Raw genomic sequence first — 27176 nt, 5'->3', positions numbered from 1 at the left:
AGTAAGAACCACTTCATGAGCCCGCACTAAATGTTGGCATGCCCGACCTGTTGTTGAGAGCTAGGTTAGGCGACAATTGTGTTGTAACAAAGTTCTGAGATGTGAATACATTTGTAGCATCAAGTCACAGTACTTAAGCCCATCTTCAGCCATGCAGTAAAGACTAGTGTGGGATGTAAGTGGCGGAAAGGGCCTTGCACTGACTCTGTGGAGTTCGGTGGATTTCACTGTTAAAGCAAAACAAGAGGAACACAAACCACACAATGGCAAGGAACCATCACAAAAACCATGCTCCTTTTTGTTTCACGTTTTCAGGGTGAAATCCTGAAGTCAATGGCAAAACTCCCATTGATTTCAATTAGATCAGGATTTCACACTTAATGTGCAAACACAGGGCCAGCTGAATTCTCTGCTGGCATAAATGGGTGAAGCCCCACAGACTTCAATGGAGCTGTAGCCATATTACCAGCAGAGAACTTAATCCACTAAATGGAGCAACGAGGGAAGTTAACTCTTTCATCTCTGTGAGTTTGGCTCTGATGCACTCAAGGTAGGATAATGTCATGACACTGAACTCCACACTAACAAGTGTTCAACTACCTACTTCATTCTAGAACTACTAACCTGTCTGCCAAACTAAGTCAATCAATCAATAAATATGAAAACATCAATATAAAACTATATTTAAATTACTTTCTGAATAGCTTACAGTGGAGCCTCTAGCACTAGGAATGATTCTATATATAGCATATATAGTTAAGTTTTGAAATGAGGTTTGGATTTCACTTATTATTCACCAAAAGTCAAGGTACATTTCCTATATTACTATATTCTGCTTTTTTAGAATATATCTAAAATATATTTTAGATAGCTAAAATATCAAAATATATAACCACAAGCCCCTAGTAGTTGTTTTATATATATATTCATGTCATTTTCTACCATTTATTTTCCCCTTCAGTTACAATATACATGAGCCTAGTGGTTTCTAAACATAACATGCTGTACATACAATTGTACTCTCAACAGTCACTGGCATTGTTGAAAATGCCCTGGTTTAAACATGTTGAGTTTAGGGATCAGTGTGAGATGGGCCTATTTTTCACTGATGTTGGGGAGCTTTGTCCCATCTCACTCAGGCACATATCAGGGGGGAAAATAGGGCTGTCATCAAAAACCATTTGTCTACCTATTTTATCACCACCTCCCCCCAAAATATTTAAGTGTATCCAGATCTGAGATATAACAAAAGTATTGTCTCATTATTTGTTTGTACTCCCCCATCTGTCTGTATCCATTTGTTGTCTCTTGTCTTATACTTGGATTGTAAGCTCACTGGGGCCAGCACTGTCTTTTTGTTCCATGTTTGTACAGCACCTAGCACCGTGGGATCCTGGTCCATAACTAGGGCTCCTAGGTGGTAACACAAATAATAAATAATATTAATAATAACAACTTCACAATATAAGTATCAGGCAGAGAACATATTTTGTCACATTTCAAAGTAAGGGTTATATCATAAATTGCAATATTTCATCTCAGCCTGAATGACACGTGTTGCATATTTGGCGCTACCAATAAATATCCTGTATGCAATAAGTGGAACTTTATTGAGGGAAGCCAGTTCTTTCACAGAAAAGTAACTCTAAGCAGAGTGAACCCTAACTGACTTTGCACACCTCAGAGCTTTGCAACAACCTCTAACCTTCACTCTACTTCACTATAAATGGAGTTGCAATTGCACTGCATGCGAGTTCACAAGAAGATGACTTCATTGTGTGCAATATAGCGACCTATACACAGGGGTCGCTACTGACTCTCCTTATAATAAAGACACCACTGGTGGGTTATCTAATCTGTTCTTGAATATCCACAGAAACGGTGCCCCAACGGCTTCACTTGGGAGCCTGTTCCATTGCTCAAGTGCTCTTGTAGCTGAGACTGTTTAGCTCAACTTTTCCTTCTTTAGCATCAGGATTTGTTTGTTTTTTATTCTACTATCTTCTGAAACTGTGAATAATTCCCTGCCTTCATTTGCATTATCATCTTATATAGAGACTGACAAATCACTCCAAGCCATCTCTATTCGAGACTACTTCAACTTAACCGTATCGGTTTCTCCTCAGAGCCTACGTTGCTTTTACCGTAGCATTTTTCCACCTTTCCCTCCCTATATCTTTGCTAAACCATGGGGACCAGAACTACATGCAATGGGGCAGTCTCTATTTACACCGATGTAAATCAAAAGTAACTCCATTGAATTCAGGAAGCCTGATTCTCCACAGTGTTGGAGAAGATTCTCAGCTGGTATAAATTTGCCTCTTGAGTGTAAATCAGATCAAAATGGTGGGGTCAATGCTGACTACACTTGCAAGTTCCAAAGGGAGGAGGGGGGAGTGTCAAAAGTCCAAAACAGAATCAAAGGCATCAAGCACCCGTGCTAAGTAAATCAACCAAGCAACAGGGTTTCACATGCTTCTTCCACTGCCCTGGATGGGAACCTTTGCTTCAATTCTGCTTACACTGTATGAGCAGACACTTTTCAAAATCTTCAAAGGCTGGGGATACTGTTAACTTTTTACATTTCAGTGCATTGCTTTCTTCAATTTTTTGGATAACATAAAAGTTTCTGTTTAATCTTCTGCCAGCCCTGGTATCTCTTGCTACATCAGAAACCTTGGCAGAATTCAATTTTTATTTTTTTATAATTTTGACATATAATATTGGTGTTTATTGTTAAGCCTTTTATCATTTTACATTTTTACAGATGTACAAAATTATGGGTTTTAAGCATTTTTTTCTATTTTTATCAATTTAAATGTTCACCATTGTGGGAAATTAGGGGAAGGGCCAGGAAGTACAGGGATCAGATAGGAATTGTTTAATGACAATACATATCGAGATTAAAAAAGTTAGAGTTATAACTGTTAAAACACAAATTGTCAACATCACATGTCAAAATGTACAAAGTCAATATCCTTAAATCAAACACTAATAAATTCTCAAATAACATTTTTCTTACTTTGCCTATCTGTAAATGTCATCTATGGAAACATTTTTTTCGTCGGTTTATGTGGGTATGGTGAAATCGACGTTTACGGATAAAAAGCTAATCCTTCCAAGATGAGCTTTCAGTAGCCTTTGAAATCTGTACGGGAAGTACTTACAACTTTATGTTTGGGTTCCATTTTCTCCATTGTCTATGTCTACATAACAAGCTAATCAAAAAGTCTTCACATCCATATGGTCTGTGTGACTTTACCATCTGCAAGCTGAACTGTAACCTTGAAATAGACAGCAGGGCTAGATCTCACTGAGCCAACTGAGGTGCCCAAGATAGGTAAATATTAAAGGATAATGCTGTCCTGTTTAGGACTGGAATTCAATAATTTTCTTTATCCAGGAGGCATTGGAAGCAAGTTTAAGTTTTTATGACTTTACTTGACATCACTTTGAATTGGGACAGTTTAATCTGAGTGTGCATATAAGGCATCTAATGAGATATGTAAATGTATAATATTATTTATAATATTTATTCAGCATTTGTGTTAATATTTATGCATAAAACCAAGAAGTTCCTTAACATAGCTAAGACACTGAATTACTGAAAATATCATAAAAAGGTCTTTCAGAGTCATATTTCACACTCATTCATACTGACTTGCTTTTATTTTTTCAGTAATTTGACTCAAGTATTTGGGTCCCAGCCCAGATTACAACAATCACAAGTGTGGATCTTATGAGGAAGTTTTATAAGATTTTCATACACTGTCCTTGTGAAATATGAATTTTATTTTTAATGGTGAGCATGATCAACTATTGGAACAAGCAAGAAAGGGAAGTGGTGGATCCTCTATCTCTTGTCATCTTCAGATCAAGACTGGATGTCTTTCTGGAAGATGTGCTTTAGTCCAACACAAATTGTTGTGCTCAGTGCAGGAATAAATAGGTGAAATACCATGGCCTGTAATAGAATAGATAATCTACTAGTTCCATCTTGCCTTAAAATCTATTAATTGGATGAGAGCTAGAAGGCCTTATTAGGGTTTACATAAGTTACCTGTATTTAAATTAGAGTATTATACACTTAATACTTCAGGCCCTGAATCAGGAAAACATCTCTATCTAGGACTGCACTTGAACACATGCTTCACCTATCACCAAAATGCAGCCACCTCTGGGGTGACACAACAGCTATTTAACAATGTATAGTAACACAGCTAATTGTTCAGGGAAAGAAGTGAAGAAGAAAAGTTTGAAACTGAAGGAGAAATTTAGGCAGGAACCATGAAACCAACCTTGTTGGAATTTGGTCAGAATGCTGGTAACTCTCACCACTATCATGAACCCACATATAACAAATCTCTATTTGTAGGGCCACAGTCTGCAGGTCGCAGTCAGTCCTTAGTTAGGCTAAACATCCATGGACATGAGTAAGGACTGATTAAGAGCTGCAGAATCGTTTCGTCGGCAAATGGAAGCCTGGATTTGGCTGTCAGTAGGTTGCACTGTGCAAAATGCAGTGTTGGTCATACTGAAATTATTCGGGGGGGGGAAAGGGGGAGAGGAATCCCAGCTTCCCTAGAAGAGCCTACCACAAGGCTCTTCCAGAACTTCCTCAACTCATTTCCTTACTTAACTATTTTAAAAGGGGAAATTGTATTTTCCCTTGTTCCCAGCCCAGGATCTACAACATACACTTTTCAGTCCCTTGTCTGAAAATCAACCGATACAGTGAGAACTGTTTATAGTGCAACTGTGGAATGACAAGCACCACGTCTTCTATAGTCTGGGTGTAACAACTCATCTCAAACAGGCTATTAGCTGAACTTCTCTCTTAAATGTTGCCTTTCCTTCAAGGATTCTGCTCCTTGGATTGGATAAAGTTGATAAACAGGAAGAGGGAAATCAAGCGATTTCAAGATAGCCTTACAAATGCATAGCATGGGTACTCATGAGACTCTCACTTTCCATGAAGAAAAAGAGTCATTCATATGAATGTGCACAGAAAATAAATAAAAAGGGTTATGAATCCAGCCAAAGTGAATTCACAGTTTTAATTGAAATGAATATTCTCTATATTTTCTTCTATTTGCCCAGCTCTAATGTTGATACTCCAGATAGGGTGAAAAATCCCATGGTATGTAGGTTAGAGGGGAAAAGAAATACCAAAATAAATCTGTATTTTAACTAATTTGCAAAGGAAGAAGTTGAGAAGAAAATGATTGTCAGCATGTTTCCATACACCTGTCCATATGCTGTCACAACTCCAGGTGGGTTTCGTTCATTTCTGTTGGCTCTCTATTTCCAGATATCGTATATAGCCTACAGGAAGGAAAAATATAGTCATATTGCCTGAAATAACCTGGCTTTATAAATGATTAAGGTTCCATTCCTGCAGATCATTTTATTCATCACCAAACATACAGAAATTCTCAAGTCCTCACCTAAGGCTAGAGCAGCCCTTCCGCAGGTGTAAAAGCTGGGAGAGACTGTAAAAAACCTCCCTCCCATGTGGAACCCCAGCACAAAAGCTAGACACACACTCAGTCCTTACACTCCCCGAGCCCTTCCACATGAAATATAAGGGCCAAAACCAATATATGGACTAGCCTGGGGAGTTATAGCAGAGTGGTACTTTGGCAGAGGGAGACAACCTCCATTAATTCTGGTTGATAAGATGGTTCTTGTTTCCACATAAAATGTAAAGACAGTTGTAGACTAGGGATGCATTCTAAGGCCTGGTCTCCATGGAAAAGTTATATCGGGATAGCTGTGTAGGTCAGGGGTGTAAAAACCACACCCTGACTCATGGGCAGTGGGTATCAAAGACAGGGGAAGGCTCAGCCTATCGAAACTGCCTGCATGGTCTCACCCACACTCTGCCCCCAAGTCCCCTCCTGCTTCCCACCACCGGAACAGGGGAGGAGGTCAGGGGGCCATAGCCCTCCCACTTTTTGAAAGTAGATGGACCTGGCCCGTCCACTTTTTGCCAGGGCAGACCCCACCCTCTTTCTCTCCTCTCTCTCCCCCCTGCCCGAGACCCCAACCCCCAGCCAGGCCAGCATGGAGCCCGATCAGCTATAGGGAGCCACAGCAGACCCTCCACCTGCCTGAGGTGTGGGGTAGGGAGCCGAGAGCAGCCCCCAACCCGTGTCCCCACCCCCTGGGCTCCCCGGCCGCCTGGGGCAAGACAAGAGTCTGAAACTCCACGCTGGCTCCCCACAAGTGCCCACGCAGCTCTCCCTGGCCCAGCTCTGGCCAGATCGGGGGGCCTCAGAGCTGCAGCCTGGCCACGGTAAGAGCCACGCAGGTGGCTGAAAGGAGCTGCGGAGTTGCGGACTCTCCATCTTCCCCGCGTGGGCGGGGAGCCCAGGGGGCGGGGACTGCTCGGGCCCCCCACACCGTGGGCAGGTAGTGGGTCTGCCGCCATGGCTTCCCACAGCTGCCTGCCTGGCTCTAATCATGGCCAGGCTGCAGCTCCGATGCCCCCCTCAGCTGGAGCTGGGTCGGAAAGAGCTGTGCGGGCAGCTGTGGGGATCCTGGGTCCCTCCACCTACCCTGGGCGGGGGCCTGGGACACGGGCAGGAGGCTGCCTTTGCCGCCACCTTGGGCAGAGCCCCTCTCCCCCCCCACACTTTTGGGAGGGCTCTGGTGCCCTTGCTCTGGACTGGTGCTAGTGGGGGCGGTCTGCAGCCAGGACTGCAGGGGGCTGGAGCCGGTGTTCGCGCCACCCGCCTGCCAGGTGCTCCGGGGTTGGGGGGACAAAGGAAGCTGTGGAAGCTTGGGATATTTAAACCTAGGCTGGACAACAGGCAGGAAAATGCACTATAGGGTGCAGTTCTGTAATTGGTAAGGGAAAGGGTGATGAATAGGATCTGGTCTGTAATTCTATAATTCTATGAAAAATTTTATTTTGTACTTCCGCACCAGAGGATGCTGTTGGAATCTGAAATGCTGATGCTTAAATCTCCCAGCATTGCTGGGCCCTCAACACCATTCTCCACAGGCTTGGTGATGAACAACAAATTGATATTCTTTGTCAATAAAGAAAATAAAATGCATAGATGGTGCCAACACTTCAGCATCCCATACAGCTAAGAGGCCAAATTTGGCCCTGGATACACCCTATGCATCCCCAGGGACACTGCAGGCTTGTAAGGGCTGGTTTTGCCTCAATTATATCACTAAAGCAAATAGCTTAGAAAGATTCTTTTTTAATTCGGCACTTCTGTGACTAACACCTGCATTTAGGGATCGATCCTGGAAGGTGCTGAGCACACGCAGCTCCCACTGACTTCACTGGGAATCAGTTCCTTTCAGGGCTGAGCGCTTACATTAGCTAGGATGGTAAGATTATGTGTCTGATTCAAAGCCCATTGAAGTGAACGGGGATCTTTCCATTCATTTCCATGTTTTTTGAATCAGGACCTACACAAACTATTTCTGTGCTTCAGATGATAAGCTGATCACCAGTTACACCCAAGAAGAAATTGTCCCTCATTTTATACTACAGATGTGGTACAGCTAAGTGTATTAGTAGGGGAGGGGTGAAACCTTCCTGTGTAGTGTCCAGCACTGGCCACTATGTGAAAAAAAGAAACTAGGCCAGATGGACCATTTCTGTATTGCAGGATTGCAATGCTTATGCTCTGTAAAGACTTTAGAGTAAGGAAATGAGTATCCAGAAATCAAAATGTTTTTGGGCTGCCCACTTTTTTCCAAAATTTACCTGGATTTCTTCAAGGAGCTCTTCTTCTGCAATGAGCGGCAACAGGAAAATTTACAATCAATGACCTGGTAAATAATTGGGTTGTACATAGCTGCCGATTTTGCAAGCAAGGTTGGGATGACTGAAACTTGAATGGGCACTGAATCTGGCTGTCCAAAAGCTGACCACACGGATACCACGGCATATGGGATCCAGGCAATTAGAAATCCTGCACAGATCAACATTGCCACCTTGTGAGAATAAAAAGAAAGGAGAGAAATCAGTTACCTAATTGAATGGTCTTTTATTGATGCACTGCACTGCACAGTACTCATCTTTCCCAGTGTTGCAGACAGTGCAAGGGTGCATGCAACAGAAAGGAAAAATGACCCCCATGTCAGATAAGGTCTGCAGTATGCACCAATGCTGTAATTCATTTCACTTTTCCTTATCTATCTCCAGCTGTACTTTTGCTTGACATTTATAGAACAAATAGGGATTCTGTTGGCCCAAATCTTTCCTTGAGGTCATTAGGCCAGACTAAAAGTGAAGAAACTGAACAAAAAGCCAGTGAATTATGATTCTTTGAAGTTAAATTAAATGAGTATTTACTACATATATATATATATATATATATATATATATATATATATATATATATATATATATATATATATATACACACAGAGAGAACAAAGAGGGGATGATGTTTAAAAAAGGGATATTTATATTTATATATTTTATATATTATATTATATATATATTATAATATTATAATATATATATATATATCCTTTATAAAAACAAAAGTCACCTTGTTCTTGGGAATTTAACACCAAGAGAAATTATTTGAAATGTCAAAGTCCTAGATAACATTAAAGTGATCTGGGATCATTTAAAAATTTGTGCTGCTTAAGCCACAGATTTGGTGCTTATCTGAAATACTTTTTACTTCTACAGCCTCTTTCCCCCAACTGCTTTCCAAATACACATTAACTGAGCCTCACAACACCCTTGAGAAGTAGTAAGTATTATTTTGTCTCTATTTCATAAATGGCAAACCGAGGTCAAGCGAGACTGAGCCCCAAAATTTCAAACTGGGGTGTCTAAGGCTTGAAGTCAATGGGAGCTGGCTAGTGCTCAGCACCTGTCAATATAAAATTACTTATTGAAAGGCCTAAAAAGGGATTTAGGTGCCCAACTCTGTACACCCAAGTCTGAAAATTTTAACCTAAGTGACTTGCCAAATCGGCAAATGAGCAAATCAGTGGCAAAGACATGAACAGAATCCTGGTCTCCTGGAGCCCAGCCTTATGGTGAAAGCTCAAGGCCATTCTTCCTACCACTCATTTGAACCCCTTTGCAATCACACTACAAACCTTGTAAGACCAAGGACTCTAGAGAGATTTCCAGGACTGGGTTGAAATATTTCCTGTTAATGTTTCAGAAAGAAAACTAGGTTGCTATCCAAGTGTTGTGTGCATCGGAGGCGCTATAGCGTTCTCCTCTCCCTGTTCCCCATTGCCAGTCAGTGCAGTGAGGACAAAGGACTAGGGAGAGGAAAACAGACTGCAGCAGCCGGAGTCAACATAAGGATTCTTCCTCCCTTGCAGGCAGTACTGATGTTGTGTGATGGCATCACCAGCACCCTGGGAGCAGCTGGCAATAGGTCATGGTGGAGGGTTGGTTGTAATAGGAGGGTTAGAGTCCTAAATCAGCCTCATCTCCTCCCTCTGCCCAGGCAGCTAATAAGAATCCTTCCCATCTTTCACTGAGAAAATGCAGACAATCTGATTACTTCGGAGGGTGAACAGGTGAGAAACTGAATGTGCACTTGTCACTTGCCAAACACATGCATTGACAGACCTGTAGGGATAGCCATAACTATTGTATTTCACTGGTACATTCCAAAATGACACTGCTGAGAATTTAACACTTCTACAGGTTTTTTTTAACCAGCGCATAGCAGGGATCTCATTCTCTGTTAAATTCTGATGTTGTAGGAATAATTTCTGTAGAATCCTGTTTAATTTCTGCAGAACCTCATTGGTTACATTCCTATTAAATCATAAAAGATTTTCATAAGAGGTCAGGAAAAGAAGATCTACATACAGTTTGTTCAAAAGTCAAAAAATATTCTAATTGAGCTAAAGTTTTGAGTCACTTATTTTACCTGAACAAGTGTGTCCACACCTATATGCAATAGGATACAGGTTCCATATTGCATCACATGATATTGTATACTGAAGTCCATGTTTGACAGCACTACCATAATTCATAAGGTATTGCACAGCATCCTAATAGATAATAGTACATGAACAGTCATTTGGGAGAAGTAATTAGTAGGATTACAATACAAATCTTCAGTGAATGCTCTGTTCTCAAGCGAGCTAAAGCCTTTCAGACATTGTGTTATTCTCAACCTCTGTTCCATGTGTTGATATTCTTAGTGGATGTGATTTCAATATTCTTGAAGAAGTAAATTACATAAAGATTGTAAACCTTCCCCCCCCTTTTTTTTTGCGCCGTCTAACATTCATGAGCCAAAAAGGGAAACTCAAATTCAACCCCCTTTGAAATTTTGAAGGTGGATGATGGGATTTCACTCCCCAGACCCAAACCTGCCCCCAACATTTTGGGTTCCAGTTAGGATCTGGAACTGGATGGGACATGGCTTCCAGTGTACTGATTCAGATCTGACAGAAATTGCACATGAACGTCTGCCCTTCCAGATGGCAGAAATCTCATAACAGCTGATTTCATATTTCTGTAATATTGGATCAAAATGTTCCAGATTTAGAATCAAGATCTTTGCACAGAAGGGGCTACAGAAGTGCAAAATATGATTGTGAAAGCAGCATTGCAGGTACTCGGTATCTCTGAAAATAAGGCCACCAGAATTTGGGGTTCTTTCTACTGTCAAGGCAGCAGCAGCTAACTAACCAAAACTATTCCCATGGCTGTATTAGCCTGACTGATTATGCTGCAGGTGGTCTGTCATAAATATAAAGGGAAGGGTAAACACCTTTAAATCCCTCCTGGCCAGAGGAAAAACCCTTTCACCTGTAAAGGGTTAAGAAGCTAAGACAACCTCGCTGGCACCTGACCAAAATGACCAATGAGGAGACAAGATACTTTCAAAGCTGGGGGGGGGGGGGGAAACAAAGGGTTCTCTCTGTCTGTGTGTTGTCTTTTGCTGGGACCAGAGCAGGAATGCAAGTCAGAACTCCTGTAAAAAATCAGTGAGCAATCTAATTAGATACGCGTTAGATTCTGTTTTTGTTTAAATGGCTGATAAAATAAGTTGTGCTGAATGGAATGTATATTCCGTTTTTGTGTCTTTTTGTAACTTAAGGTTTTGCCTAGAGGGATTCTCTATATTTTGAATCTGATTACCCTGTAAGGTATTTACCATCCTGATTTTACAGAGGTGATTCTTTTACTTTTTTCTTCAATTACAATTCTTCTTTTAAGAACCTGATTACTTTTTCATTGTTCTTAAGATCCAAGGGTTTGGGTCTGTGTTCACCTGTGCAAATTGGTGAGGATTTTTTATCAAGCCTTCCCCAGGAAAGGAGGTGTAGAGCTTGGGGGGATTTTGGAGGGAAAGACGTTTCCAAGCAGGCTCTTTCCCTGTTATATTTGTGAGATGCTTGGTGGTAGCAGCAATAAAGTCCAGAGACAAAAGGTAAAATAGTTTGTACCTTGGGGAAGTTTTAACCTAAGCTGGTAAAAATAAGCTTAGGGGTTTTTTCATGCAGGTCCCCACATCTGTACCCTAGAGTTCAGAGTGGGGAAGGAACCTTGACATAGTCTGAATTCCCAATGATGTTTTGGCTTTGTATACTATGTAGAAACATGTTTATCACAAGGAATTTTTAAAATATATTAGGACCAAAAAGAATCTTGACAATAGTATTGGCCCGTTACTAGATGAAAATGGTAGAATTATCAATAGTAATGCAAAAAAGGCAGAATTGTTCAATAAATGTTTCTATTTTGTATTTGGAGGAAAACAGATTATATAGTCTCAACATATGGTGATGATAACACTCTTTCCATTCCACTAGTATCTCTGGAGGATATTAAACAGAAGCTACAAAAGTTAGATATTTTTAAATCAGCAGGTCCAGATAACCGCATCCAATAGTTTTAAAATAGCTGACTGAGGAGTTTGCTGTACTGTTAATGTTGATTTACAGTAAGCCTTGGAGCATTAGGGAAGTTCCAGAAGACTGGAAGAAAGCTAACGTAAATGGGATGACTCAGGAAATTATAGGCCTGTCAGCCTGACATCAGTCCAGGGCAAGATAATGGAGTGATTGATATGGGACTCAGTTAATAAAGAATTAAAGGAGGGTAATGTAATTAATGTAAATCAGCATGGGTTTGTGGAAAACATATCCTGTCAAAAAGAAAAGGAGTACTTTTGGCACCTTAGAGACTAACAAATTTATTTGAGCATAAGCTTTCGTGAGCTACAGCTCACTTCATCGGATGCATTCAGTGGAAAATACATCTTTTTCTGATAAGATTAAAAGTTTGGTTGATAAAGGTAATACTGTTGACATAACATACTTAGACTTCTGTATGGCATTTGACTTGGTATGCACAAAGTTTTAATTAGAAAACTAAAATGTTATAAAATTAACATGGAACACATTAAATGAATTAAAAGCTGGCTAACTGATAGATCTGAAAATGTAATTATGTAAATGGGGAATGATTATCAAGTGAATGTGTTTCTAGTGGCATCCACAGGGATCAGGTTTTAGCCCTACACTACTTAACATTTTAATCAACGACCTAGAAGAAAACATAAAACCATCACTGATAAAGTTTCAGATGAAAAAAAAATTGGTGAAGTGGTAAATAATGAAGAGGACAGGTTACTGATTGAGAGCAATCTGGATCTCTTGGTAAACTGGGCACAAGTAAACAGTATGTGTTTTAATACAGCTAAATGTAAATGTATACATGTAGGAACAAAGAATGTAGGCCATACTTACAAGATATGGGATTCTACCCTGGGAAGCAGTGACTCTGAAACAGATGTGAGGATCCTGGTGGATAATCAGCTGAACATGAGTAGAGCCCTGAGCAGATGCAAAATTTGTATCCACATCGAATCCGCGATCCGCAAAAATGATCCACGGGTATTGGTGGATATAAAGCGGGTATCTGCAGATTTGCAAAGCTTTCGATATAAAATTTGGATCCGCATCCATCCACCGTCCATAAAAATGGTCCGTGGATATCCACATCTGCATCCATGGATGTGAATATCTGTGGATATAAAGCGGATATCTGCGGATTTGCTGGGCTCTAAACATGAGCTCCTAGCGTGTTGTTGTGGCCAAAAGCGCTAATGCAAGTCTGTAATGCATAAACAGGGGAATCTCGCGTATGAGGAGATATGTTATTTTACCTCTATATTTGGCACTGGTGCAACTGTGAGTGGAATACTGTGTCCAGTTCTGGTGTCTACAATTCAAGAAGGATGTTAATAAACTGGAGAAGATTCACAGAAGAGCTGTATGAATGATTAAGGGTTTGGAAAACAAGCCTTATAGGGATAGATTCAAGGAGCTCAATCTATTTAGCTTAACCAAAAGAAGGATAAGGGGTGACTTGATTACAGTCTGTAAGTATCTACAGGGTGGACAAATATTTAATAATGAACTCTTCAGCCTGGCAGAGAAAGATATAACACAATCCAACATCTGAAAGTTGAAGGTAGATAAATTCAGCTGGAAATAAGGCATGCATTTTTATCGGTGAGGGTAATTAATGCCTGGAACAATTTCCCAAGGGTCGCGGTGGATTCTCCATCACTGACCATTTTTAAATCAAGATTGGATGTTTTTCTAAAACATCTGTTCTAGGAATTATTTTGGGGAAGTTCTTTGGCCTGCGTTATACAGAAGGTCAGACTAGGTGATTATAATGACCCCTTCTTGCCTTAGACTCTGTGAATCTATAAATCTATTATATGCGTTGCAACCACTTGTTAATTTCAGTTCATTTCCAAACATGGAAAGAAAATAAATGTGTATCCTACTAGTCAGTGTGTTACAAGTTCCCTCCCACCCCCCATACCCGAGCCACAGAAGATGTGATTCTGTTTCTGGAAACTTTGTCTCGGGCTCTAGAGACTGATGCTTTTAGCGCTGGAGGTTCCCAGTTCAATCCTCCAGTGTCAGCCAAGCTTGTGGCTGACATGTTTGCCAAACAGAAAAAGGATACAGTCGGATGGGGAACACACTACTATATTCCCAAGGTTCTTGGAGGGTTTCTTAAAAAAAGAACTGCAAAAATAAGGCCGGGGTAACGAAAATTTGTGACAACAGAGGCCATCTTGGCATTTTGTCTGGACTTTAATTTTTATAAAAAATTCATTGTGAATCTTTAATCATAAAGAACTCCACATGATCACCACATTTTCTTGTACGTGTATCTTCTTTGATAGAAGAATACAAATTGTCCATAGTTTTATTTCACCAGTAATAAAACTCTGCTTTTCATCTATCTATTTTATGACCCCCTTCACAGTGATACCTGAGTGCCTCAAAAACATTTTTAAATTTATCTTCATGACCACACCTGTGAGGTAGGGAAGTATTATTATCCCCATTTTATGGATGGGGAAACTGAGGCACAGATCAAATGATTGGTCCAAGGTTACACAGCTTCAGACTGGACCCATCTCCAGGGTCTCATTCTAAGTGCCTTAATCACAACTCCATCCTCCCCTTCCTTCAGCTGTGCCTTGCAGATACAGCGAGAATAAGGGCTGCAACTAACATCGCAGGCCACCACAACCATTTGCTTTGACACATTAGAGCTTCACAAATATTCAGTACCAATTATAGGATCTATGGGTTCTTCCCACCTGGTTTTACGGTCTGACAGAGTTTGATAAAAATGTCTCTTACCTACCTTGGTCAATTTAATTTCCAGTACATGGCTGTTTTGAATCCTGGTGTCATAATGAGCAACTTCTTTGGCAGAAGACTTGACTTTTGCAATGATTTTAACATAGGAAAACACAATCACTGCAGTTGGGAGCAAGAGGCAGAAGAAAAGAATATTCAGAATAAATGCCTGTCCAGCCACTGAACCCTGAGCCAGCCACCAATCCAGAGTGCACGAGGTTCCAAATGGCTCAGGAGCATAGTTCCCCAAACCAGCAAATGGCACAGTAGCCCAGAATGTAGCATAGGCCCAAATTATTGCCAGGCAGATAAAGGCATGATGTCTCTTAAGCCAGGTTCCTGGAAGATAATTCAACAATTATAATGTCAGATTATATATATTTGGCTAAAAACAACTTGAAATTCTACACCTGCAATTAAGAGCTGGTCAGACCATTTACTGCAAACCAACTCTTTGTTGCATTTGTCACTATCATTTTTGTGAACCTTTCTTGGTTTAGCAGAGAAAGGTATAGAAAGATGCAATGGCTAGAAATTGAAACTAGACAAATTCAGACTGGAAATAAGATGTGTAATTTTTTTACAGAGAGGTTAGCTAGCCATTGGAACAATGTACTTAGGGATGTCATGGATTCTACAACACTTGGGGTATGTCTACACTGCATCTGGGAGCATGCCTCCCAAGTAGACAGACTCATGCTAGCCTACACAGAGCGCGGATGTTGCAGCATGACAAGAGTGGCTTGGGCTAGCCACCCGGGCTCAGACCCAGGGGGTTGGGCAGGACTGGACTTAAGCAGCTAGCCCAAGCCACATCTTTGTAGCAATGTCCACACTGCTATTTTTAACATGCAAGCTCAAGCAAAGCCAGTGCAAATCTGTCTGCCTGGGCTGAGAGGGCACACTCCCAGATGCAGTGCAGACATGCCCGGAAGTCTTTAAATCAAGACTGGTTGTATTCCCAAAAGATATGTTAAAAAAAAACAACAAGGAGTCCGGTGGCACCTTAAAGACTAACAGATTTATTTGAGCATAAGCTTTCGTGGGTAAAGAACCCACTTCTTCAGATGCATGGAGTGAAAATTACAGAAACAGGCATAAATATATATTGACCCATGAAGAGAGGGAGTTACCTTACAAGTGGAGAACCAGTGTTGAAGGCCAATTTAGTCAGGGTGTATGTGGTACACTCCCAATAATTGATGCCCTAATAAATCTGTTCGTCATTAAGGTGCCACCGGACTCCTCGTTGTTTTTGTGGATACAGATGGCTAACCCTCTGATAAAAGATATATTCTAGCTCAACCAGAAGTTATAGGCTTGATGTAGAAACTACTTGGTGAAATGTTATGGCCTATGATATAGAGAGGTGTAAGCAGATGATCATAATGGTCCTTTTTGACCTTAAAATCTAAGTTTCTCAGTTACTACTCTCAGTACCATGGATTATTACAACTGAAATAACTATAAAAATCTAAATTTACTAATTTACTCATTACTGTTCATATTATTTCTTCATTTCTCTTATTATAATTTTTACTTGGACTATGAAAATAGATCAATCAAAGTCGTCAGTTTTGTTCCTAACCCTGTTCACTTTTGCTTAGGCACCTTCAGTGCTGCAGTGTTGGGTTTCAAACACAGCAAAAAATTGTTTAATAACGGAAATTTTTAAAAAGCATTGAAAGCATTTCCTCTGACACTAGATTTTGTAAACTAAATTACTGTTTGGGCCTAACCTGACCTTTAGGAACTTTCCCACTGTTCTGAGGGATAGGTAGGGTGACCATACATCCTTTTTTAGCCAGGACAGTCCCTTTTTTAAGCCCTGTCCTGGCCGTCCTAACTTTTTTGACAAAAGTGGGCATTTGCTCTTGCTAACTTGATCAATTGGCAAGAGTAAACAGGACAAATGCCCACTTTTGTCAAAAAAGTGGGGTGCAATGCAGAGGAATGTGCAGGGGGAGCAGCAATGCCAGCCCCATGCAGCGGGGGGGTAGGGGACAGGCAGGCAGGGCTCAGGAGATAACTCAGGCCAGCCCCACGGGAAAGGTGGGGACGGCTTGGGCCAGCCTCGCACAATGCCCCGTTTTCCTTTTGGGAAATATGGTCACCCTAGGAATAGGGAACATGATTCTTATACAATTCAGCTTAATGCTTCTAAACAAGTCTCCAGCGAGGATGGGGAGAGAAAATAGCTACATAGTGTCACTCAATGCAAATTTTCCTTCTTACCGTAAGTTAAATGACAAATTTTCAGGTATCTATCCAGGCTGACAGCTGTCAGGGTGATAAGGCTTCCACAGCCAAAGAAGAAGCCGGCCCATCCATACCAACGACAGCCCAGCCAGCCAAACACCCATCGGTGAGAGAAGAAGGAAATAATACTAAATGGTTTTCCTACAACTACAAAGAGGGGAAACAGTGGGTCATTGGAAAAGTTGGTGCTGTCAAAATAATCTTTAAAACAAACAAACAAAAAACTACCTTTATTCAAAAGACAGGACACTGAGGGGAGATCAATGATAATATAGGCATCTTCAAACATAGGGTTGAGTGAGGTAATTGCCTTTTGTCCAGGAGTAAGGTCAAACTTGTCAAATTTGCAAATAGTTTCAGGTTGATTAAAATTGTATTTTTCAGTAAATAAACTATTCATCCAAACAATTTTGCCCTGTGCTAGTCACAGCATTACATAAGCAGAAAAAGGCTGAACTAATCACATTAATTATTTGTTGCAAAGTATTCACTCAATGTTCATTATAGGCCTTTTACACAAAGGCATAGGGAGATTGATTTGGTCAAGGATCACACTCTATGTCTGGGAACAGGGACTAGAACTAGGAATAGAACCCAGAAGTCCTGATCATAAAATGCTTGCTGTAATCACAATCCTAAACATACTGTGAGTTGCACACTACAGGCATGCGCTATCCAGTAAATGGCATCAGAAATGAATGCATGTTTGCAAACATCCCCAGCAAGCTGATACTTCACGATTAAATGAGTTGGATTCACAGGGCATAATTGACGTATGAGATTAGAGCTGTTTCTTGCCTATCTAGAATTCATTTGCTGCATTTCTAAGTGCTAGAGATGGAAAATATCTAATGTAGCATTCTAAGGGGGTTAGAGCAGACATTTTTATGCTAACACTCTTAGAAACAAGCAAATCCCACAGCAGAGACTTATTTGTATATCCACAGGCTAATCACTCAGCCAGAAAATATCATCTTGTACAGATTCTCAGACCCAATCATGCCATTTCCTGGAAAGCATAATGACAATGACTTTTCTCTAAGGTGTATTAACAAATGAGAGATAACGATACTGGGATCTAAGGAAGTTTGGAGCAGTCTGTTCCTTTAAGCTATCATTTGTACCACACGGATGACACCCTGTGGTTAGTTGGGTGAATATCAGGTGTGGATTTCTGGTGGATTTCCTCCCACTCCTGCAGTCCAAGCCATTTTTTTCAAAAGGTGTGTACAGTTCTTCTCCCAGGTGTGTATAACTCTCATGAGTGTAATGAGATTTGCACAAGCATCAGATTAAAAAATAAAGTATCACCAAGAGCTAGGCACCTCCACAATGCTGCACAGTCTTCTAAAGGGTGTCTATTCTCACCCCTGAACATATTCAGGTTGAGAGTTGGGCATATGAATCTTTTCATGGGTTGCTTCTTCTTTACAAATTGACACGACAGTAGAGCATGGAAGGAAGGAAAAGGGGCGGCATCCCATTCTTAAAAGGGTAACTAGGTAGAAAACTATTAGATTTGATGATCTCAAAGCCCTCAGCATTCCTCATCCCTCGTTCTATGGGGTTTGTTCAGTATGTGTTTATATCCTGGGTATAACATTTGGTAAAACTGAAATATAGTGTTCTTCAGCTGTTATGAAGGCTGTTTTGTATTCATCATGCCAAATGATACAATGTGAGCTTCTGAGATTTGAACCTGCCTGGGCCATTTGCCTGATTCAGGACCGCTGGAATAGGTCATATTTCTCTTCATTTTCATTCTCTTTCCAGGGGATTTGCTCCTCCCTAAAATTTCTCTGTTGTACTCTTTCCTTTTTTTTTTTTAATGTAGAAACAATGGAATGGAAACAGTGTAGGCTGAGTTCCGCCATCACAAACACACCCTGGCTTCCTATTGTCACATAGGGGAGTCCCATGTGCACAACACCGGGTAGAATTTGGCCTCACATATCACGGCCAAAAAAGAAATAAAAATAAAAAGGGACGAAACGTAAAAGAAGAAATAAAACACTGAATTACCTGAAATCCCCAAGTCACACATGGCTAAATTGACAGTCATTATCTCAGCGGGTTTGAGCTTCTTTTTCCGTTTCAAGGACATAAAAAGAACATAGCCATTCCCAAAAGTTGAAAGGACCCCTGTAATAAAAATATCAAAATAAACTGCATGTAAACAAAAGTGCTGAGAAACACTTCCCCACAATTCTTTGGCACAACAGTGTTTTTATTTTCATTCTGAGCTTCACAGTTCCAGAGAGAGAGAGAGGTCAACAAACTAGAAGGAATTCAGAGAAGAGTAACAAAAATGAGTACAATCCAAGTGGGTGGGATTAGGGAACAATCACGTGGAAGGCTGTAAATGGAGGAAACTGAAGAACTGTGTGTGATAGTGCATTAAGAGTGACAAGTTGGAATTAGGTAAGGGAGAATTTAGATGCAACATCTAACTGAGATAATAGGCTATGGAATAGTGAGGTGTCCCATCATTAGATCTTGACAAAACAAAGTCCTGGAGATTATAGTGCACTCAATCCAATCCCATTCTGGGAACTGCTGTAGTGAAAGGAAAAATCATCCTCTGGGGGATGCCAGGCGACATTTGAACTGCTTGTCTCCACTGTGGGTGATTTAAGAACAAAAAGCAGCTTTGATTTATGGCCAGGGTACTATAAGAAAGTTATAAAAGACAAAAAGTGATCAAACCAGAGGCTGCTGACTGCTATGTCACTGCCACCAATCCCATTCAGCCAGCCAAATGTAGGCTAGATATAAGCAGATGCCACTCTTGTCTTGTATTAAATTCCCAACCAGGACAAATTCAGCATGAAATGTGCCAAACAGTGGTGTACAGTATATGTCCTGTATAAACTTGTTAGAAATGAGTGTGAGTGCAAAAATGGTATAACCGGCCTTATTTATTTATTTTTAATCTTGTCCCTCTGCAACTCACCACACCCCATCTCTGTTCTGAATCATAGCATCTGTCCTCCTCCCATCGCCCTACTGACTCCATTTCCCTTTCCTGGTTACCCAGACCCTCTACAGTTCCCACTAGAGAAAAACCAGTGTACCTCCCCCCAAAAGAGAAAAGCAACGTCGTGGACCATGGTAGCAACTAATAAGAGGATGTAACAAGGCATCTCAGTTATACAATTTGAAACAACTCCAGTGGTGTACTGTGAAAGTGCATTGCTATACACCGTTTAACCCCAGCCCCAGGGATAAATCCACAGTGACTTAACAGGCAGTTTAAATGAAAACACGTTTCCCCCCGTACACAATCATCCACAGCAGTAGACCTTCCGGCTCCACTTTTACAGCTCATTTTCTATTTCCACAGAGGATTTAGTTCCAAAACATGTGCTCACTGCTTCAGCTTTGGGTTTCCTTTTTCCATTTTTATTTGAACATAAAGATGCATTTCAGACATTCATTAAAAAAAAAACATAACAAGGAGCTTGATCATGGTCCTATTTAAATCAATAGGATGTGGGCTGTGAACCCAACTGTAGTACATGAAGCCAATACTAGTCATACCAGGAGCATTAAAAATCATGTTAATTCATTTTGATATTGAGTTGAGCAGCTGAAGGGAGGTAAAACGTAAAGATTGTGGTCAAAATTAAAGTGACCACAACCAAATGCTTAAAATTATTGAAAGAATGTAGCGAACATTAAAGCATAAAAAAAGGTAGCAATTTAGAATACAGTTGTTCCAGTGACAGGGCTAGCTGCAGCCATCTTTGTCCCCTTTCTGGTTTCTCTGTGTACATGTCCACATGGTTGGGCCCTGTGCTCTTACCTCCCTCAGGGTAGAATCACACGATTCCTCCACTCTCGGACTACGACCTGGGCTACAGTACAATGTGTATTAACTGTTCTTACCCTGCAGGTCCGACTGAATACTGGCCCCTGCGATTCTTCCCTTCAGGAGCCAGTGACCAGTGGTATATGGTGACCAATCAGCCTTTTTAAACAAAAGTATTGTTTATTTAGCAGTAGGATCAAAGCATAAGAGAAAAAGGATTTTAAAACAACAGTCTACATGCGTGTCTCTCTTACCTAAAGCCATCCCATAATGAAGTTTGTCTATACAGTGAGGTAATGCGCTCTACGGGGGTGTGATTTCTAAAGTGCACTAACTGGTCCAAGTAGACCCTGTAGGAATACTGTAACATCATGCTATTTTTCTATGTTAAAGCACACTAGGGAAATTTTAGTGCACAGCTACAGGGTCTGCATGGACCAATTAATGCACAACAGATTAGTACACTTTAGAAACCAGATCCCCCATCACATACAACTCATTATCCTGCCATGTAGACGAGCCCCTAGCCTAACTTCTGCAGACAACATCAGCAGGCTCCTGTATCTGGGTCTGAGTCTGGTCCCACCTCCCCACCCTCTTTGTCCCTGATTGGCCGCCCTTCTTTAACACCCGTCTGCCAAATCCTTTGCTCTCCTGCGTTTGGCAGGCCTTGGCCATTCCTCATTAAACCAGTTGAAGGCTGGTCAGAGACTGAGAGAGAGTCATCAAAGCTAATAGTTCTGCCATCATCCCTTAACAACTCAAGTGTTTGCTGATAGAAGGCTATCTTCAGCCATTCTTCTCCTTGCTGCCTGCATCCAGAAAAAAATCCTATTAACTTTAACCAATATAGTCATATGCTAAATAACATCCCAATAACCAGGCTGTAAGGATCCGTAGACTAGACCCTAGGTTTGCAGAGCATGGACTAGCTGATGGAACCACAGTGCGACCAGGAGGTAATGCAGTGCTGCAGCCAGGTAGCACTGTGGAGAGTAGGCACCACAGGAAGTACTGCCCAAAGGACCCAGAGTGACGGTACCCTGCAGTGTGTTGATTGGCCAAGTGCCCTATTTCACCCTGGAGGATGGCCCAGGAAGTTGTCTGGGCAATCATATGGTTTTCAGGCTTGCTGGGACCCCAGATCTACCTCTGATCTCTGGTCTCCAATTCTGGCCTGAATCTGATTCCAGCCTGGTACTGTCCCTGACCCCAGGCTGACTATGACCCTGACTCTTCTAGTGATTCCTCCAACCCCTCACTGACTACTGCCCCGATGTGTGGACCCCAATCCAGCTGTGATTGCTAGGCCAGACTGCCTACGCCCTGGTCCCTTATACAGGCCAACATATAGTACTCATAAATTATCACAGGGCAGCTCCAAATCCATCACAATCACCTAGAAAAGAAAGAGAGGAATGGAAAAGACCCTAGCTAGAGATATGCGAATAACTGATTTTGGGGGGTTCTCTGGCCATACTGAAAAAATATTCATTTTGGGTTGACCCTAAGCAAAATTTTTGGTGAACCCCAAAAATTATATGTATATCACACATACACAAACAAATAAACCTTTTTATTAAAAATAAAATTGAAGTAAATTTCAAAATGAAAAGTCAAAATGTTTCCATTTCAAAATCTTCAATTAAATATTTCAACTTTTTGTTTTGGAACACTTGGTTTGTTTTTGACACAAAATTCACCCGATCTGACACTGTCACAGGGTAACTGGTGAGCCTACTCCAGACAAGGGGTCTGAGATACATCTTGGTCTATAAAGGACCATCAGAGGGCAGGAAGTGAGAGGTGGAAGCGAGTGATGGGGACAGGCTGTGCCTGTGGAAAGGACATCACACCAGAGTGGAGCTAATACCTGTGGTGGTTCCCTGGAGCAAGAGGATAGATGCTCAGAGAAGCAACCCTGGGGCTACTGCTCCAGGAAGGGAACATAGCTGACTAGATCTGGGAACTGTCCGGAGCAGAAGCCCCAGAGAATCCTGGGAGGGGTGGCACTGAAGCGAGGGTTTTTTGACTGGAACACCCAGTTGAAAAGGGACCCTGGCAGCTCAATCAGAACTGCTGACCGGGCCATTAAAAGTCCGGTTGGCACGGGACTGGCAGGCTCCCTACCCAGCTCTGTGCAGCTCCCAGGAAGTGTCTGGCATGTCCCTCTGGCTCCTAGCGGGAAGGGTGGCCTTGAGGCTCTGCGCGCTGCCCCCACCCTGAGCACTGGCTCCACAGCTCCTGTTGGCCAGGAACTGCAGCCAATGGGAGCTGCAGGCGCATCACCTGTGGGCAGAGGCAGTATGCCCTGGCTGCCTCTCCACATAGCAGCCAGAGGGACATGCTTCCTGGGAGTCACCTGAGGTAAGTGCTGCCCGGAGCCTTCACCCCTCACACCCTTCTGCACCTCAACACACTTCCCCAGCCCTGAGCCCCTTCCTGCACTCCAAATCCCTCATCCCCGGCCCCACCCCAGAGCCCACACCCCCAGATGGATCCCTCACCCCAACCCCCTGCCACAGCCTGGTGAAAATGAACGAGTGAGTGAAGGTGTGGGAAAGTGAGCAACGTATGGAGGGGAATGAAGTGAGTGGGGGCGGGGCCTTGGAGAAGGGGCAGGGCCAGGATGCTCAGACTTCCATTATTAGAAAGTTGGCAACCCTATCTGAAGCCTGAAAGAAAAGAGGTGAGTTCAAAGACTGTTTTCTATTGGTTTACTTGCCTGTTTTAAGAGAATAAACCTTCTTAAAGGAGACAGGGCAAGGCAGCTAGTGTTTGAAGCTCAGGAGAAGCCCTGCCCTGCGACAGACATGGATTTGCAAAATGTTTCGGCTGTCCTGAATTTGCATTTTTCACTGAAAAAAAGTTTCAACTGAAAATTTTCACCCAGCTGTAACCTTAACAGAAATGTCCAACAGTACAAAAAATACTCATTTCTCATTGATTCCAGCACCGCTCTCAGAGGAGTTGCTCACAATGGGAAAAGACACAGGATTAGAACACTTAGTGTATACAACGATTGAAGCATTGAAATGTGTTTTAGCTCACTGTGGTTAACTCTAGAGTTAAAACACCAACAAACAGAACTTAAAACACATCAGTTCTTACTTCACTGTGCGTTCTACATTTTATTTGTGTCAAGGTTCCTTCCCCACTCTGAACTCTAGGGTACAGATGTGGGGACCTGCATGAAAGACCCCCTAAGCTTATTTTTACCAGCTTAGGTTAAAACTTCCTGTCATAAATATAAAGGGAAGGGTAAACCCCTTTAAAATCCCTCCTGGCCAGAGGAAAAACTCCTCTCAGCTGTAAAGGGTTAAGAAGCTAAAGGTAACCTCACTGGCACCTGACCAAAATAACCAATGAGGAGACAAGATACTTTCAAAAGCTGGGAGGAGGGAGAGAAACAAAGGGTTTGTGTGTCTGTCTTTATGCTGGCTTTGCTGGGGACAGAACAGGAATGGAGTCTTAGAACTTTTAGTAAGTAATGTAGCTAGGTATGTGTTAGATTATGGTTTCTTTAAATGGCTGAGAAAAGAATTGTGCTGAATAGAATAACTATTTCTGTCTGTGTATCTTTTTTGTAACTTAAGGTTTTGCCTAGAGGGGTTCTCTATGTTTTGAATCTAATTACCCTGTAAGGTATCTACCATCCTGATTGTACAGAGGTGATTTCTTTACTTCTATTTACTTCTATTTCTATTAAAAGTCTTTTTGTAAGAAAACTGAATGCTTTTTCATTGTTCTCAGATCCAAGGGTTTGGGTCTGTGGTCACCTATGCAAATTGGTGAGGCTTTTTTATCCAACATTTCCCAGGAAAGGGGGGGTGCAAGTGTTGGGAGGATTGTTCATTGTTCTTCAGATCCAAGGGTCTGGGTCTGTAGTCACCTAGGCAAATTCGTGAGGCTTTTTACCAAACCTTGCCCAGGAAGTGGGGTGCAAGGTTTTGGGAAGTATTTTGGGGGGAAAGATGTGTCCAAACAGCTCTTCCCCAGTAACCAGTATTTGTTTGGTGGTGGTAGCGGCCAATCCAAGGACAAAGGGTGGAATATTTTGTACCTTGGGGAAGTTTTGACCTATGGTAAAAATAAGCTTAGGAGGTTTTTCATGCAGGTCCCCACATCTGTACCCTAGCGTTCAGAGTGGGGAAGGAACCTTGACACTTCCCCAAGGCACAAAGTCTTTACAAAGGTAAAACGCTGCCACCACCAAGTGCTTTAACAAAGAATCAGGGAAAAGGACCACTTGGAGTTCCTATTTCCTCAAAATATCCCCCCAAGCCCTTACACCCCCTTTCTTGGGGAGGCTTGAGAATAAACAAGATGAGCACAAACCATCCTCGGATTTTTAAGACCCAAAAAACCAAGTCAGATTCTTAAAAAACAGAACTTTATTAGAAGAACAAAAAAAGAAAAGAGAACAACTCTGTAAGATCAGAATGGAAGATAATCTTACAGGCAGTCAGATTCAAAACATAGAGAATCCCTCTAGGCAAAACCTTAAGTTACGAAAAGACAAAAAAACAGGAATACACATTTCCTCCAGCACAACAAATTTACAAGCCAAAAAACAAAGAAAACCTAACTCATTTTCTAGCTAGATTACTTACTAACTCTACAGGAGTTGGAGAGCTTGCATCCTTGATCTGTTCCCAGCAAAGGTATCACACAGACAGACAAAAGCCTTCCCCCCCCTCCAGATTTGAAAGTATCTTGTCCCCTCATTGGTGCCACCAAGGTTACCTTAGCTTCTTAACCCTTTACAGGTGAAAGGATTTTTATCCATTATTAATCCAACAATCTCTCTCTGCTCACCAGCTGGGGACTCACAGAGCCTTGTCTTGGAGCTGCCACTCTACCATCACCCTAACCAGTGGTGAGCTCGAGCGGGTTCGCATTGGTTCGCTGGAACCGGTTGTTAAATTTAGAAGCCCTTTTAGAACCGGTTGTCCCATGAGGGATAACCGGTTCTGAAAGGGCTTCTAAATTTAACAACCGGCCAAACGTGATAGCTACGTTCAACAAGAACAAAGAAACCATCATCCAACCAGGGAACAGAGGTGCTGGAACAATTTTTATAGTGGGGGTGCTGAGAGCCATTGAACCAAACTGTAAACCCTGCAAATGATGGAAACCCCTGCAAGCCAGGGAGGTGGGAACACCCAGCATCCTTAGTTCCAGCACCCATGCTGGGGAGGTTCTCGGATGAATGAGACAGAACTTTGACAGGAGTTGGACCCTAGACTATGGAACTCAAGATCATAATAGATATGAATGATCATGAAACTAACCACTTTCAGAATTGAAGGCAAAAGTAATTTCTTTCATTTCCTTTTTCCCAGTCATGACATCCAGCTGTCAATATTGCCCTGTAATTCTGTAATAATAATAATTTTATAATTATATAGAGACACACACACACAGGGTTTTTTTAAATAAGAAATCTGATTATCTTAAAATGTTATGTCGCCATAGTTTCCTACTAGGAATTTATTCTTAATTATAGGAAGATACAAAAATCCTGTTTTCCCACTAACGTGTTCCTTGCGGTTTTGTGAATGATTTTACTTCAGTTTTGTTTACATGTAATCTTACTCCTTTTTATGCCTATTTGTACATTGTAGCTCTAGTGAAATTAGGTATATCATCTGTGGCGCTATAAAATGATAACTTTTGGCAAACCCCTCAAAAATACTTGTCATCTCCTGATATTTTCCAATAATTTTCTACAGGCTGGAAATCCAAAAGTAATTCCAGTAAATTTATTTCAGATACAGCTGACTAATAAGTGCTAAGTCATTATTTTCAGTGACAGTATTTCAGTAGCATCTAGAAATTCTATCAGGATCAAAGCCCCATTGTGCTAGACATGATATGAACATAGGCCATGTGCCTCTTTCAAAAATGCAATTTAATATTGAACTGACTTGAAACAAAGTGTTTTGAGCCATTTCAATAAACCGAAACAAATCATTTCCCCATTTCTGTATTGAGATTTTTCAGACTTTCATTTCTGTGAAAAAATTCAAAATTTGAGACAAAAACAAAAGTCAATATGCTGGAATTTCCCACAGGATGGAAATTCAAATTTTTCTCAGCTCTGTCACTGACAATAAGAAACACAAGTAGCAGCAAATGGAGACTCTAGGGATTGGATCTACTTCAGCACCTGGAAGGCCCACTGGACCCAGCTTCCTCTTCCTTATACATTCCACCCAGGTAGTTAGGGATGCCTTAACCCTTTCCAAGCTGCTGCCTCACATTGTCAGAGTGTCAGAGCCCTCAAAGGATGTATCTACACTGCAATCCTGGAGTGTGATTGTAGCTCATGTTGACAATACCCGAATTAGCTTTCATCTAGCTAGCTCAGGTATTGCAGCAATGATACTGATTCTGCAGCAGCATGCACTTCAGCGTGAACTGTACAAGTCCACCCTGAACCCTGGGTAATTACTCT

General features: G+C 41.5%; 1 protein-coding gene across 1 annotated transcript in view; it reads right to left on the bottom strand.

Moving 5' to 3' along the window:
- Positions 1 to 926: 926 nt before the first annotated feature.
- OPN5 (opsin 5) overlaps positions 927 to 27176 on the bottom strand; it is a 55208-nt gene continuing 28958 nt past the window's right edge. Inside the window, exons 3-7 of the mRNA XM_007068312.4 lie at positions 18928 to 19047; positions 16882 to 17052; positions 14651 to 14985; positions 7733 to 7962; positions 927 to 5325 (exon numbers count right to left, since the gene is read on the bottom strand). Of these exons, the coding sequence (XP_007068374.1) occupies positions 5262 to 5325; positions 7733 to 7962; positions 14651 to 14985; positions 16882 to 17052; positions 18928 to 19047 (920 nt within the window). The 3' untranslated portion in view covers positions 927 to 5261. The remainder of the gene's footprint in view (positions 5326 to 7732; positions 7963 to 14650; positions 14986 to 16881; positions 17053 to 18927; positions 19048 to 27176) is intronic.

Source organism: Chelonia mydas, chromosome 3 (genome assembly GCF_015237465.2).
Source record: "Chelonia mydas isolate rCheMyd1 chromosome 3, rCheMyd1.pri.v2, whole genome shotgun sequence".
In the NCBI taxonomy this organism is placed as follows: Eukaryota; Metazoa; Chordata; order Testudines; family Cheloniidae; genus Chelonia; species Chelonia mydas.
This window is presented reverse-complemented; position numbering and strand designations above follow the sequence as displayed.